General features: G+C 47.1%; 1 protein-coding gene across 3 annotated transcripts in view; it reads left to right on the top strand.

Moving 5' to 3' along the window:
- Positions 1 to 329: 329 nt before the first annotated feature.
- Positions 330 to 14536, top strand: part of VSTM4 (V-set and transmembrane domain containing 4) — a 129182-nt gene continuing 114975 nt past the window's right edge. Inside the window, exons 1-2 of one of the 3 annotated variants that reach the window (XM_090058091.1) lie at positions 330 to 522; positions 8974 to 9372. In XM_090058091.1, coding sequence (XP_089914217.1) covers positions 468 to 522; positions 8974 to 9372 — 454 coding nt within the window. In that variant the 5' untranslated portion in view covers positions 330 to 467. The remainder of the gene's footprint in view (positions 523 to 8973; positions 9373 to 14536) is intronic. The other 2 variants (XM_090058092.1, XM_090058089.1) reach the window with 2 other exon arrangements.

Here is a 14536-nt window from a genome sequence, read left to right as displayed (position 1 = left end):
CCCCTGGTCATGCATCTTCCCCCAGATTAGCCCAGTCTTCTCAGCAGTGACAAGCCGGGTAGACTGAAGCCTGTTGCAGACCCCTGACATGGGCAGGGTTTGAATTATGGAGGAGCTTCCCCCCCACAAGAGAGGAGAGCCCCCCTGTAAGGTTTGAAAATCATACCCCGGGGGAAGGAGTCTCCAACTGTATTAGGGCATCGGGATAGGCAGCGCCCCCCGCCCCAAGAGTGCAAGTGTAATTGGATCCCTGCAGAGGGGCGCTGGGGCGAGATGTCAAACACGTCCGGGGAGGCGGGCCCCGGTCTCGGGGGAAGCGGGCGAGCGGCCCCCCGGCGTGGCGCGCCGGCGGGAGCCAGGGAAGCAGCGGGGGGCGGCGGGCGGAGGAGGGAGGGAGGCCGGCCCGAGCGCGGCCAGGAGGAGGAGCGGGGCCGAGCGGAGCGGGACGGAGGCGCCGGGTCCCGGCGATGCGCCTCCTGGCCGTGGCGGTGGCCGCGCTGCTGGCCCGCGCCCCCGGCCCAGGTAAGCAGCGTCGCCCGCGTTGTGCAAGGAGCCGCTCCTGCAGCCCCGGCGCCGGGGAGGGGAGGGGAGGCAGCCGCCCTCCCCTGCAGGCCCGGGCTTGGGAAGGGCAGGGACCCGCGGGACAGGCGGGTCTCTCCCCGCGGGCCGGGGGCCCCGCGTCCGCTCGGCTCCGGCGCCGGGAGCCCCGGGGCGGGCGGGGGACTGGGCTGCAGCCTCCCGCAGTGCGCCCGCCCCGCTCCTGTGCTCAGCCCCCGCCGCCGCCGCCGCCGCGGAGCCTGCGGGTCCCGGAGCCTGCGCGGCGCGGCGCGGCCCGCCCGTCGCCACCTGCGCGGCCCGGCGCGGGGCTCGGGCACTGCCTGAGGCGGGAGTGAGGTAGCGGGCACCTTCCTACTCGCGCAGGTCTTGCTTTTTCTGGACAGCGAAGGGCTGGCTGCTGCCAGAGACAGGAGGCAAGGAAAGATCCTGTTCGCAGGGACGTTAAGAAGGAATCACAGGGGCATTTCCAGTCATGTAGAAACCTTTCTTGGGGCCTTGTCAGACCAGGCAAGCGGTAGGCAAGCCGTGGCACGGGTGGCAGCGCCTGGCACACACAGGTGCTTTGCGTGGCGGGTGGACAACAGGGAAGGGGTCGGGGCCGTGCAGCCACAACAAGGATCGGGCCCCTAACGGCTGCCCCACTGCCCGGCCCAGCATGCCAACCTCTTACAAGTCCAGGTTGCGGGTGTTTTTGGCAGACCACTGTTGGAAGCCCAGCAAATATTAATTGGCTAGTGTTGTTTGGCTTAGTGGAGCAGTCACAAGGTAAAGCGACTGCTCTGGCTGTGCTTCAGCTCCACAGCTGTGACTTGCCACTTGGCGAGCAAGGGCAGGACCAGGAGCAGAACCTGCTGGCTGCGCTGCTCCCGCCGGGCCGAGAGCGGGCCCACCATCTTGCCAGTGCAGCCGGACCAGAGCCCTGGCGAAGCAGCTCTGGTCTGGCGGCAACTGAGAGCAGCAAGTTGCCTGGCTCCCTACACCTGTGGGGAGAATTGCGGGGGGTGCCCCAAGAGAGGGGGTGAGTGCGTGCCAGCCCCTCCGGTGGGGGAAAGACGTGAAGGGCTTCTTCTGGGCAGCAGGAAACAGGGCTGAGGGAGCCGTGGCTTCAGAGTGAGAGGCAGGGGCAGGGCACAGGCATATCGCTGCCCTCCTCACAATCATATCTACCATATCTACAAGTGTCCTCTTTTTGGAAACTGGAAATATGGTAACCTTAGATTACCCCCAAGTTTGCTGCTCGCTGGGAGATGCAGACTCCTTGCAGGGGTGGAGGGGATTTCCTCCCCTATCTGCCCATCAAGACCTGCTCACAAGTTTTGGGGGCCCCCTGCAAGATATAGTTTTGGGGCTCACTGGTGGTGGTGTCGGCAACGGGGGTGATGGGAGGTGGCGAGCAGCCAAAGAAGCTGGCGGCAGAGGAGGGGCAAGAGGCTGAAGAAGCTGGTGGTGGCATTGGCGGCAGAGGGTGGGAGGTGGCAGCAAGCGGCCGGATGCAAAGCTGGTGGCAGCAACATCGAGTGGTGGCAACTGCTCACCCCCCCTTGCTACAGCACTGATTTGGGATGTTCACAGCTTCAGGGTGCCCCTTGGCTGTGGGGCCCCCTGTGGCTGCAGGTCCTGCAGGATAGGGTAGGGCAGCCCTGCTGCCCTTGCCTGCCACAGACCTGGAGTTGCTCACTCTGCCTGGCAGGAGCAGCCATACATGCAGGTATCTGGGGACACCCTGCCCGTGCACAGGCAGCCCGGGTCTCCTGGGCAGCAGCAAGCAGAGGGGTGGGGGGCAATTCCCCGTGTTTGCTGCTTTCTCTGCAGCTGGGCAGGGTATCCCTGCACTTGTTTGGGAAGGATGGAGCAGGATCCTTTCACTTTGCCTGGCTCAGGGAGTGAACTCTGCAGGAAAAAAAAGGACCAGATCCTTCAGAGCTCAGGCAGCGTCTGGCAGGCCAGGAGCTCAACCCCCCACACTGCTGGCAGCTGGGCTCCTGGCCTGCTGGGCTCTGCCTGAGCTCTGAGGGGCCCAGTCTTTTCTTTCTTTGGAGCTCATCCCAGGTGCTGCTGAAAGCAGGAGCAGAGCAGGTCCAAGTGGCAGTGGGAGGCACCCCCAGGTGGTCCAGGGCTGCTCTGCCCAATGTCCCTGTGGGGACAAGGTGCCGTGGCTGGCCCTGCTGTGCCCTAGTGTCCCTGCTCACCCTTAGAAGGGGCCACTGCATTCTGGCATACTGGGGGTTTCAACTTGGGTAGAATCACTGTAGTAAGTGGTACCATACGGTAATGGAACAGGAAGAAAATTAGGTGGATTGGAGATAATCCTGCCCTGGAGTGGTGTAACTTTAAGCCAAATAATGAGTGCTTTAACGCACTTAAAAAGTGGAAATTTGCAGCCAGTCCATGAATTAAGAGCTCCCGGAGCCACCTAAAGTTACTATGTAACAAGGCCCTAGGCACCAACTGTTTATTTATTAGGTGCCACTGTAGCAAGGGGAGATTTGGAATAAAAATCTTCAAAATTGAAGTTATGATGTAGGCACTTCTCACTGTTTTATCCATGATTTCTCTTCATCCCATATTATGGGGTCCATCTTGACACTGTTGATTAACCAGCATTAGTGTCTTTCGGTTGATAAATGCTCATGCAATCTAGACCCAAACTTCACCAAAAGCATAGGTGCTGTGAGCAAGATTTTTTAAATGTCCTTATTCTTCTGGACCAGAAGGAAGGTCTTGGTCTTGATTTGTACAACAAAGCTTTGAGGCATTTCAGGCCCATCTTTAGAGCTAGGAGGAGCTTTCTCTGAGAAAGGGGCTGCCTGGCTAGGGCAACTTACAAACATATCAAGCAAACTGAAAACATCTGGTTGCTTTTTATGGTCTCTTTGCCAGATGCTTATTATTTTTATTTAAACAAAGGGCTTTGCTTCTTTCTGGCTCATCTGCTTTTCCTACTTTGCACTGCTGGGAAGTTATAATAATTCAGATTTTTCATTTCAGTCTAACATTGTTTCATGGTACAAAACAATAATGCAGAAAAAACCAACGCATATGCATCTGCTCATGTCATTGTAGTGCTCAAGCAGAACATTCAAACAGACATCCATCCTGATAGTCAAAGGAAAAGAGGTGTAGAACAGAGTCGTGGGATCTCAGTGCTTCATTCTTGAAGGCTGATAAGAATATTCTGCTAGCAATTTGTTTGAAGGAAGAAATAGCTGTGTATGGCCATAAAGCCTGATCTTGAAAGCACGTGTGCTCAGGAGTAACTCTATTCTTTTCCTTTCCTTTCCTTTTTTGTGTCCTTGTGTGACAAGGTAGTTAGCAGAATTTGCAGATTCACTGGAATCTGACAAGGCTGCACTGTTAGTGCTTCTGCTATGGTTTTACTGTACTCCTTTACTTTACTTACTTTACTCTACTTACAAACACTACTCCAAAGAGTACTTCATTGGAGTAAATGGGAATCATGGGCATAAGTGCCTGCAGAGTCACAACTACAGTTTTGAAATACTTAGGGATCCTTTTATAATTACCAGCCCAGTACATCTCCACTCCTGAATGTTTTGGGAGTACTTGTGTAAATGGATGTCTGGGTGCTGAAGGCCTTATTGATTACAGATGGTCTGAGCAGAGTTTCATGACAGTGTGGTGGATAGGGCCCTAACCATACTAAGGCGCCTGCCTTGGGTTCTTTGGGTAGATGTGATATCTTTTATTAGATGTCTTTTATTCCCTGTCACCAACCAGTGCATCTTGATCCACCAGTAGATCTCAGAGCCTCTTGCAGTAGGTCTCTGAGCCTCTTGGAGTTAGTTGATCCAAGGCTGGGGTGGGGGACTGAGTGCCTGTGTGCATGTAGACGTGTGCCCCAGCCCAGCAGGTCAGTCTGTGGGGGAGGGAAGGAGCGGGGGCTAGATTGAATCCCCCATGGTGAGGGACAGTGTCACAGAGGCAGGAGTAAATTGAATGGGGACTTACCTGCTGAGGAGGTGTACCCCCAAATAATTTTTTCTTCCTTTGCCTCAGTTTGCCCCAGACCCCGCCTTTTCCCTCTCCACAGACTTACCTGCTGCTGGGGGGTGGGGGTGGCAGTGCACGGTAGGTTTTGGTTTGCTTTTAAATGCCAAAGGTGAACTCCTACTTAAAAAGGTTGGAGACTAACTGAGTTTATGTCCCCAAATAACCATACCAAGGCACTCACCCGACCTGGCTAACACAGCTTGAGTAGAACTGGTATTAGCAACCACAGAGAATATTTGAGAAATATTTTTAGTGTGGACAGTGCGCTAGGCTTATATCTTATCTGCTACCCCATGCTGCCTCCCAGCAAGTCATGGAGAAATGCGTATTCCAAAGACAAGTGAGACCAAGAGTTCCTAGATATTGAGGATTATGACAGCTACAACAGCTGGTTGTAAATAAAGCCAGAATAGACAGAGGTGAGCATGTTGCAAATGATTTCTAACTTTGACTCATTTTTTCCTTCTATTTTCTATAAATAGTCCCCTTTTCAAGCAGTAGGAACAACAGGACTAAACTCTTGTGGTGAGCTCTATCTCAGCTGCCGCAACATCCATACCATGTTTTCATTCCTTTGCCTTTCCAATTTCTCCCTATTTAATGCAGCAACCTCATATGGTTTGGAGCTCAGAGCTGTGTCTGCCCTTTGAATTATGAAGCATTCTCTTATAGTAGAAGGGTGCCTCAAACCAGGGTCTCTCGGTGGGAGCCTGATCCAGAGCTAACAGAATCAAATGGGAAAGTAAGTGTGGCATGGGCAAGGATATTTCCATTCATATTGTTTCTGTGAAACATTTTTACACAGATACTGACTGTACTTTTATCATATGCCACTGTAGCAATGGGGATTTGCAACAACCTGTAAAACCAAAAGAAAAATAGAAAATGTGGACATTAAACAAATAATTTTTATATCGGAACAAATAATCAGGTAGAGAGAAAACAGGGAACTTTGAAATGAGGACTGGGGAAAGCAGATACATGTGTTTTTCTGTGTTATGCTTTTCCAGCCATCATTTTAGTGTTATGCTTTTAGGCAGTTTTTGGCACTGTGCCCTGTCTAATTTTGAATTACTCAGGCAACAGTCTTTTGCCTCTTTTCTTGGGGATGCTGTTCCACAATTGGAGCCAGCCAGCATTTTTCAAATAAAAAGTTTATGCATCAAAAAGGGCAAACTGTTGTTTCACTTGAAAAAATTAATGATAATCATTCCAGTAGGAACAAAATGTTTTAAATTTATCAGACATTTATTAAATAAATGTAGTTATTGTTTGACAAAAATGTAACAAATTTAAGAAAACCCACACAAACAAAAAGGCTCCAAGTTTTTAATGAAATTAGTTTCTTATTTTTTGAGCAGCACTAGCTACATCCATAAAGATCCTATTTTCTTTCAAAACTCATTGAGACAGAAATCCAGTCTTCATATCCAGCTAGAAAACATCTAGTTTACAAAGCAAAAAGTGCATTAATAAACGACAAAATAAAAAAAAGTTACTGTAAGGAGACTTCTCATGATACTGAACTCAAAATTTCCTTTTATTTATTTCAAACCAACTGTTTATGCCTGCTGTACTATCTAAAATAGTCTTCTGCCCTGGGATTTACAGCATTTCATGCATTCGTGGACAGTTGTATTCCCTCAATTAATATCCTATGCCTAACTAGGTCTTATATTTTCTTCTCAAGCAATTCAAAAAAGATTTAGTAGTAGGGCGTAAAGATTTTATTTTCATTTCAGTTTCTTCTTTTGTCCCTATGGCTTCTATTTAAAGAAAAAAAGCCCCCAAAGTAGAAGATTCTATAAAAATGGCTGCAGACAATGGTTTTGCTTTATTGTTTGAATCCATGACTACATATTGTATAAAGTGTGTAATACTTTAAATTTATTAGTAGCCTATTACATTTAAAAAATTACAATACTTAACTCAGTTTCATAGATAGGTTAGAGCCATGTATAACTCACACTGCTGCTTCCAATGCTTCTTCAAAGGTAGACAGAAGTACTTTCCTGCTTATTTTGAAGTTAAGTATATGTTTGTGTCTTCAGAGTTGAAGTCAGCCAAAACCCTCTCCCAAAGGTTTATCCTTTCTTGGTTAAGCTTTTCCTTGTTGATGTGCCTAAAAATAACTGGAAGCAAGAACCCATCCTCCAAGTGTTGCTAATATGCAGGGATACATCCAACTCCACTTTTAGCACTTAAATGGCACATAGACAGCCATGATAACTGTAGTTTTTGGCATTCACACAATTAGTGATTCATTTTAGGTTGCACAAACTTACTAAGCTTGCTCAATAGGGCTGTCCTCTGCTCTGGCCCAGGTATGTATTAGGACAAATATGTTTTGAATTTTAGTCACTGAAGAAACACAACTAGCCAGTGATCTATAGGAGAAGCAGGTAGGCCCTCCCAAGTTTCAGCCCAGTAGCCTAATGGTTAGAACACTTGCCAACGGAGCAGTAGGGCCAGGTTTTGGATTCTCCTTCTCCCCAAAGGCAGTTTAAAATGGGCTCACCTGCTTCCAGCAAAGCACTCTAACCCCCAGGCCACACTACCCAGAGATCCTTCCAGCCCTTCTCTTGAAGCTGGCCCACTGGGCACCCAAGAAAGACTTGTGGAGCCAAGAAAAAAGTGAGGGGCTTTCTCCTCTGCTATATTTCTGTTGGGTATGTTAGATTCCCAAAGTGTGTTTATGTCCTGCAGCATCCTGGGTGCCTTGAGATGCTTTCAGGGGTGCTATAGGGTTGCATGCAATGTTAGCACTTCTAGGTGTGCAGACATGATTCACATGATGAACCCAGAGATGTCAAATAGGAATCTATAGCATTAAACTATTCTGTCCTGTTGCCATCTTCCTGAGTTCTTTACAACAGAAGAATTACTCTGATTTTTTTTTCTGTAAGAATTGTTCTACTTTTTTCTGTATTTTTTTGATTTGGCCCATAGCTCCCATGAATGTTTGCACACACTTTGCTCAGAGAGGGAAGAATCATACTTAACTTTTCCAGAGTGTGTTCATCCTAAAGTATCCCTGTGTGTTTTTAGACTATTTCAGTCATGAGAAAATGTTCCTTGAAGTACAGCTACCTTGAGGATAAGAGAGAATACCCTTGCAGCGCCACATATGGGTCGAATGGTTACAAACTCCTGCAAGACTGTTTCAGGCTGGTCACAAGGAAGAATTTCTTTACCGTCTGAGCCCCCAAGGTCTAGAACAGTCTGCCAGTGGAGGTGGTTCAAGCACTTACATTGAACACCTTCAAGAGTAAATTGGATGCTTATCTTGCTGGGATCCTATGACCCCAGCTGACTTCCTGCCCTTTGGGCAGGGGGCTGGACTCGATGATCTCCCGAGGTCCCTTCCAGCCCTGATGTCTATGAAATCTATGAAATACCACACAGTCTGGTGTTCTCCGTGCCGCAAGGGCACGCTGCCCAAGCATATGCTGAGCTGGGTTTTGTTTTCCATGGTTTTTTTGACCCTTGGATATCCAGGGGTCAAAAAAACCCATGGAAAAAGAAAAATGGTGTAGCACACGCTTGGGCAGCATGCACTGCTGAAAAATCGGGACCAGGCCACCTGGACTCGCACCTCAGCTGTCTCTGAAGGTGAACTAGTTCCCCATTGAAGAACAGCATTATATGTCATCACGACAAGTGAGGTCTGTTCTTCCGTGTGTCTGGTCATGTTAGCTTGGTAAAAGAAAAACTAAATCAGAGATGTTTTAGTGGTCAATTGAAGCTGAAAGTTAGCTCTTTTACTATCAGAGATGTGACATTACGGACAGACTTCCAATAGGCTTTTTTTTGCCTCTATAGCTCGTAAGGCATTTTAGATGCAACATGATCAGATTGGGAAGGAGATCAAGTGACATGCTACCTACAATAGCTAGAAACTGGACTCAGTGACCCAGGAGACTTTCTCTTCCTGCATTATTTTGTGCAAATGGTTAGGCAAAAACATTAGAGCAAACATGTGTTTGTGATGTGTACCATGGGCTCCTTAATATCTTCGGAGAATTTACAAGAGCTCAGGCCCCTGGCAGACTTTGTTTCCAACGGCCAACAAGTAATGTTCAGTTTAAAGCAAGATACAAGTGAACTACAAAGATAGTCTACACTTAAGAAATAACATCGAGGCTGGATCACCACTTTTACAACTGTTTTTGGGTGATAAGTTGCTTGAATGAGTGGCATGTTACAATTTATTGCTTCATTAAATCACACTTTAAATGTAAGTGTCTTCCATGGGCCTCAGGTTCCAAAAGCTCTTTAGAAAGTCATCATATATCCAACTGCAGACATCTCAGTTTATCCACTTGAGATTCACCTAACAATACAGGAGACTGCTTATTAAGATGCATTCTGGCAAATTCTCACAGGGCATTCATTCCTTTGCAGATGTCAGTGAGGCACTGAATGTGACAGTCTCACCAGGACCAACAGTGCAGTACTTAGAGGGAGACAATGCTACCCTTTATTGTCATGTTTCTCAAAAGAGGAGGAAAGACAGCTTACTGGCTGTCCGATGGGTCTTTGCACACTCACCTACACAGGAGCATCTGATGATCAAAATGACTAAATTTGGGGTTGTCCAGTACTATGGAAATTATACCTACCATTTCCACAAGAAAAGACTTCGCCTTCTCAAAGAAAGACATGGAACCATGTACAAATTCCTCATTCTGAATCTACAGCAAACAGATCAAGGACACTATATATGCAAAGTCCAGGAAATTGGCAAACATAAGAATAAATGGACGGCATGGTCAAATGGCACAGCAGCCACTGAAGTAAAAGGTAAGGATACATCTGATGTTACCAATCCCATTACATCTGATGTTACCAATCCCATTCCTAACTTTTCTCTTGCTCATTATCATTAGTTGTTGATTTTCTTTTCATACAAAATGAATCCAGATGATGTTCAAATTCAATATTTAAAAAAAAAAAAAAATCACATGAAAATAAGTTTGGTTGACTTCTCAAATAATTACAGCATTTCACAGCCTGAATGTTCCAGTCAGCACACAGTAAGCAAGTTTGAACACATGTAAAAAAAGTAGGTTTCTATTCCATCTCTTTGCTTCACATCCAAAGCTGTGGTAGCCACTAGCACTTTGGACTAAGTCAGCTAAAGGTCTCACAGATTTTTTGGAAGAGAGCTAAGATTATTACCATTTAAATACAGAGAAATTTAGGCACAAACCAGTTATGAGAATGCCTAATCCAGGAATAGAAATCTGCTCCCTTGTGTCCCAGTTTTACCTCTAAAGATTTCTTGAAAACAGAATTTTCTCCCATGTATATATATATATATATGCCTGTCTAGTACAAAGGCTACTGACCATGCACAGTATATGCACATATGTTCGCATGTCTACCCTGCATGGGTAATAGAAGGTAACAGAATTGAAACTGCATAAGTGCCAAAAATGCTACATATGGGCTGGAAAATTGCTATGTAGATGCATGAAGGGTAACAGAATTATGCCCAGTTCATTGGGGATAGATAAGGAGTGAGCTTAAACTGCAAGAAGAGAAGTGGAAGCTAGATATTAGAAAAGCTTTCTAATTTTAAGCAACAGGCTACATAGGGAGGTTGTACAATGGCCATCTGAGACAGGGGGCCATCTCAGGGCTGGGTCTCAATGTCAGCCTGCCCACCTGTCTAGGGCAGTCTGCCCTGTCTTTCCTGCCATGATGTTGTGTAATAAACTGGATATTGAATGCAGGAGGCTGCCCATTAAATGCCCCAATGCCCATGTGTTTTACATGGCTCCAACCTTCCCTATACCATGTCCCATGCCTTGCAGATGGCATCATAAGTTGGTAAATGCACCAGCCCAAGGCCAGACCAAACTTTGCCCATTGTAGGGTCTCTAACATTGAAGTCTTAACACTCTGCCCTTCACAGGGTCTCTTTCATACAACCCCCTCTCATAGAGCCTATTTCAATCTGCCCACTCTCACTGGGTCTCACTCATAGTGCCCATCACTGGGCCACTCAACCCACCCTACTCTGCGACTCTACACGGCCCTTTGTGCTTTCTTACTCTCACTCCAGCCAGCCCACATGCAGCCCATCAGGCTGCCCTCACACAGACCCTACTCTATGTGGCCACTAGCCTTATGCCTCATACTGGGCTGAACTCAGCCACTGGCCCTTTTCTGGGCCATTCCCTTAAGTTTACATTCTTACGGGGGTTGGCCCACGTGCTGCCCTTTAGGCCACCTCTGCAGCCCTACTCATTACACACCCTGGTGCAGCACTTCAGATCGCCCTTGCAGCCCTTCTCTACACCCTCATACACGGTCCTTCAGACCGCCACCGCACACCCTACTCTGTGCAGGCCCCCACACTTCTGCCCCCTCACTAGGGATGCTCTCTCTCTCTTCCCCCTCTCTGGGGCCTCCAGGTTCTTACACCTCTTGGGGCTCAGGTGTCTGTAGTTGTGGCTGGCCCCCCATGCCTGTCCCTGCTCTAAATTCCTCACTGAGTAGCGGAAGCTGCTGTTATAAGCTCCTACCCGCCTTCCACTGGGGCGGCAACTGGGCTGGCATTGCTGGGGAACAGCCCTGCCATGTGTAGTCCCAGCAGACCATCCTTTCCCAGCAGGGTGTAGTTTTTGGTCATGCTTCAGGACCAGAAGTCTCCTGCCAATCCCATAGCTCCTGCCCTTACCTCCAAGGATGTTCTGAGTAGTCACTCAGCCAGGTGTTGTTCTTCTAGCTGCCAGCAGCAGACTACTAGCTCAGCTCTGAGGGCCTGATCTAAAATGGAGGCCGCTCAGCCTTCTCCTCCAATCCCTTGGTCCTCCTGTAGTCACCTGACTGCCTCATTAGGGCTGACCTGCACCTGTCAGCTGCCCTGCTGCCTGCTTTCAGTCCATTAAAGTGGCAGGCACCAAAGGTGCTCTGCCATACCATCATTGAAGGTTTTTAAGAGTCATTTAGATAAATAACTGACAAAAATGGTTTGGGTACAACTGATTATGCATTGGGACAGGGAAATAGACTGCATGACTTTTCTAGGTACCTTCCAGCCCTATTTCCTATGAATGCCTGGGTGACCTATAGATTCGGCAATTCTGGGAGATCATCCACAGAAAAATGGATTGGAATAGAATTTTGGTTCAGGTGATGGAGAATTTTTTTGAACTATCAATGCATGATTTACCACTGTGCTAGTGTATTTTTAATGAAGAAGTTATGTCAAATACTTAGGAAATCTTACACTGGTATTGCATCAGTGGAGCTCTGCTGACTTCACATTTCCTCCTGATTTATACTGTATCAGGCCCAAGGGTTTTATTTAGCTTATATCTTGTGACACAGGCCTTAAAGCAGGTTTCCCAGTATGCTAAACTTTATTGATCCAGTTAAGAAATGCAAAACTCTAAAGCTCTTGGTTCCTTTTGTACCCAGAACATATATCCACTTTCAGCTTCCTCTGTGCAAAATGAGGTTTATTTTCTACGTAAGGGGACTTTTACCATCTTTAATTTTCCCTCAACCTGAAGAAGGGTGTGTGCGACCAAAAGCTTACAAAGAAACATATTTTTTTGTGATTTCTTAGCTGGTCTAAAAAAAGGTATCATCTCTGAACCAAGAGTTTTAAGTATGGCACCACAGTAACGTTGCCATATGGCAATGTGTACATGCACCCAGCAGGGAGACAAATGAAGAAGTAAAAGAAGATCTTTAGAAATCTGTGATCCCTCCCAATAACTTATAGATCTCAGAAGCTTTTGCATTACTGAAATGAGAAGAAAGATGTGAAAAATACATGATCAAAATAAGCAGCAGCTGCATTTTACTCCATAACATTTAGATCTGTCTTGATTGAATTATAGGATTAGAGTAATGCAATTAGCTGAAGTTCTTAGCAGCTATGGAAGACACGCCACAGTTGAAGTTTAGTTTGGATCAGTAGCAAAGAGTATTTAACCTAAACCATCAGATAATCGTGAGTCTGCAAAATCTGGCTGGAAAGTCTCAGATTGCATAAGAGTTTTTCCATGCTTCCTCTTTGCAGTCAGCCAGAAGTATAAGAGAAGACCTTTTTGTAGAGAGAAACTGGTCTAAAATCTGAGATCCAGGCATCATTCGTGCATTGTGGGGAATATTCAGATACGATTTTGAATCTGAACTTTACCCTGGGCTGTGTCTAGGCATCCTAAATCTTAATTCCCTCAGATTATGGAGAATTCAAAACAAAATCTGAATTTCTCTCTAAATTATAGCCAGAGAGCTCAGTGTTCTGGTATTTCTGCTTCAGAACCTGGTCAAAACCTGAAAGAAAGCACACATGATGCAAAAGGGGAATGGCAGGGGGAAAGATAGTTGCCTTTCCACAAGCCAGAGAGAAAACTCACGCTTGGTTTGGGATAAGGACATGTGTTTTATTTTATCCCTGTTTTATAAATAGAGGCACCTGGAGGTGAAATTAATGATCTGGGGGTCACCTGGTCAGCCAGTGGTAGAACCAGGAAGAAAGCTCAGGTGTCTGACTGCCAGCCCAGGGCCTGTCTATTAGGCTGCACTGCTCTCACAGAAAAGGCCCCAAGAAGTAGGGCTTCAAAGAAAATTCTCACTGCCTCAGTCCTGGATTTGGGATATGTGGAGTGGGAGCAGGTCTTATTTTTTCACGGCAGCCTTGACTATGAAATGGAGCCAGTGTTAATATACCCTTGAATGCAATAAGGTGGTAACTGAGGGGGTGTTCTGATACCAAAACTGTGGGACAAAGGCAATGGTAGGTCTAGTCACTAGGACCACTGGGATAGATTACCAGGGTTGAATGTCTGAGGCTCTAGAGATATGCAGTCCATCGAGGATTTGAGCAGGAAGTAGGCACCAGGGCTGTGCTTGGCCAGTAGGAAAGTAGGTGAATGCGAATAGCTCTAGGAATCAGAATTCATGGCAGAGGTGATATCTTTTATTAGACCAACTAGCTATTTGCAAAAAAAATCTTTATTTGCAAGCTTTTTGGTGCACTGACTCTTCTTCAGGCATTGGAGAATGCGAAGATTGTAAAACGTATCCTAGATGGACATGAAAATTCATATTTCACAGGAGAACTGAAGGTGTTATAATATCTCCTGGTTGGAATAGTTCATTTTGTACAAATTAGGCTCATATAAAAGTTAGCCTTCGTATAAAAGTTAACCTCAAAGTTGTCTGGTGGCAAGTGGATGTAGAATTACATTTCCTTCTGGTTATGATGTTTTATATTTCACAGGAGAGTGGGAAGATACAATGGTCTCCTAGGCAAAGAATTTCTATTGTGTTGAGCTGTCACAGAGCTCTGTGACAATGCAAATTTAGCTCAAACAAAAGGCAGGAGCAAGGTGTTAGCTTTCAGGTTTCCAGGTGGTAGATTTTGCTTCTTTCTGAAACCTTGCTCCTGCTTTTGTTCAAGCTAGCTAAATTTGCATTTTTGTTTGAGCTAAATTTGCGGCAACTTTTCCCACACCTGACTGAGCATCTGCTGCCTAGCACATGTTCTGACAGCTTCCCCACACTGCCTGCTGCCCAGAGGGGCATAGTAGGTGCAGAAGGAGGGGGAGTTGCTCGAGGCAGGGGTTGTTGAGCGGTACCTGGTTGGATGCAGCTGCACTGGCAGCAGCTCCGTTGGGAAGCTGTGCACGCTAGCCAGGGCTGGGGGTAGGTATAGGTGAAAGCGTGGCATGGGTTGCCTCAGGCCAGAGCGGGTGGGGCTGGGCCACATGCTGAGCTCTGTGGGGGCAGTCACGGGTGAGATACAAACAGTTAGTGGGTGCCCAACCATGGGCCAGATCCAGTCAGTTGGCGGGCCAGATCTGGCCTGTGGGCTGTATTTTGCCCACTTTTATCGTAGACCAGACTACTTTGTCCACCAGGTTAGCTTAGACAATCTGCTCTTGCCACCTCAGTGCCCCTGCCTCATCCAACTCTGCTTCTTCCCCTTACCTTCCTCACC

The sequence above is a fragment of the Crocodylus siamensis genome, chromosome 7 (genome assembly GCF_052110815.1).
Source record: "Crocodylus siamensis isolate JL-2025a chromosome 7, ASM5211081v1, whole genome shotgun sequence".
In the NCBI taxonomy this organism is placed as follows: domain Eukaryota; kingdom Metazoa; phylum Chordata; order Crocodylia; family Crocodylidae; genus Crocodylus; species Crocodylus siamensis.
This window is presented reverse-complemented; position numbering and strand designations above follow the sequence as displayed.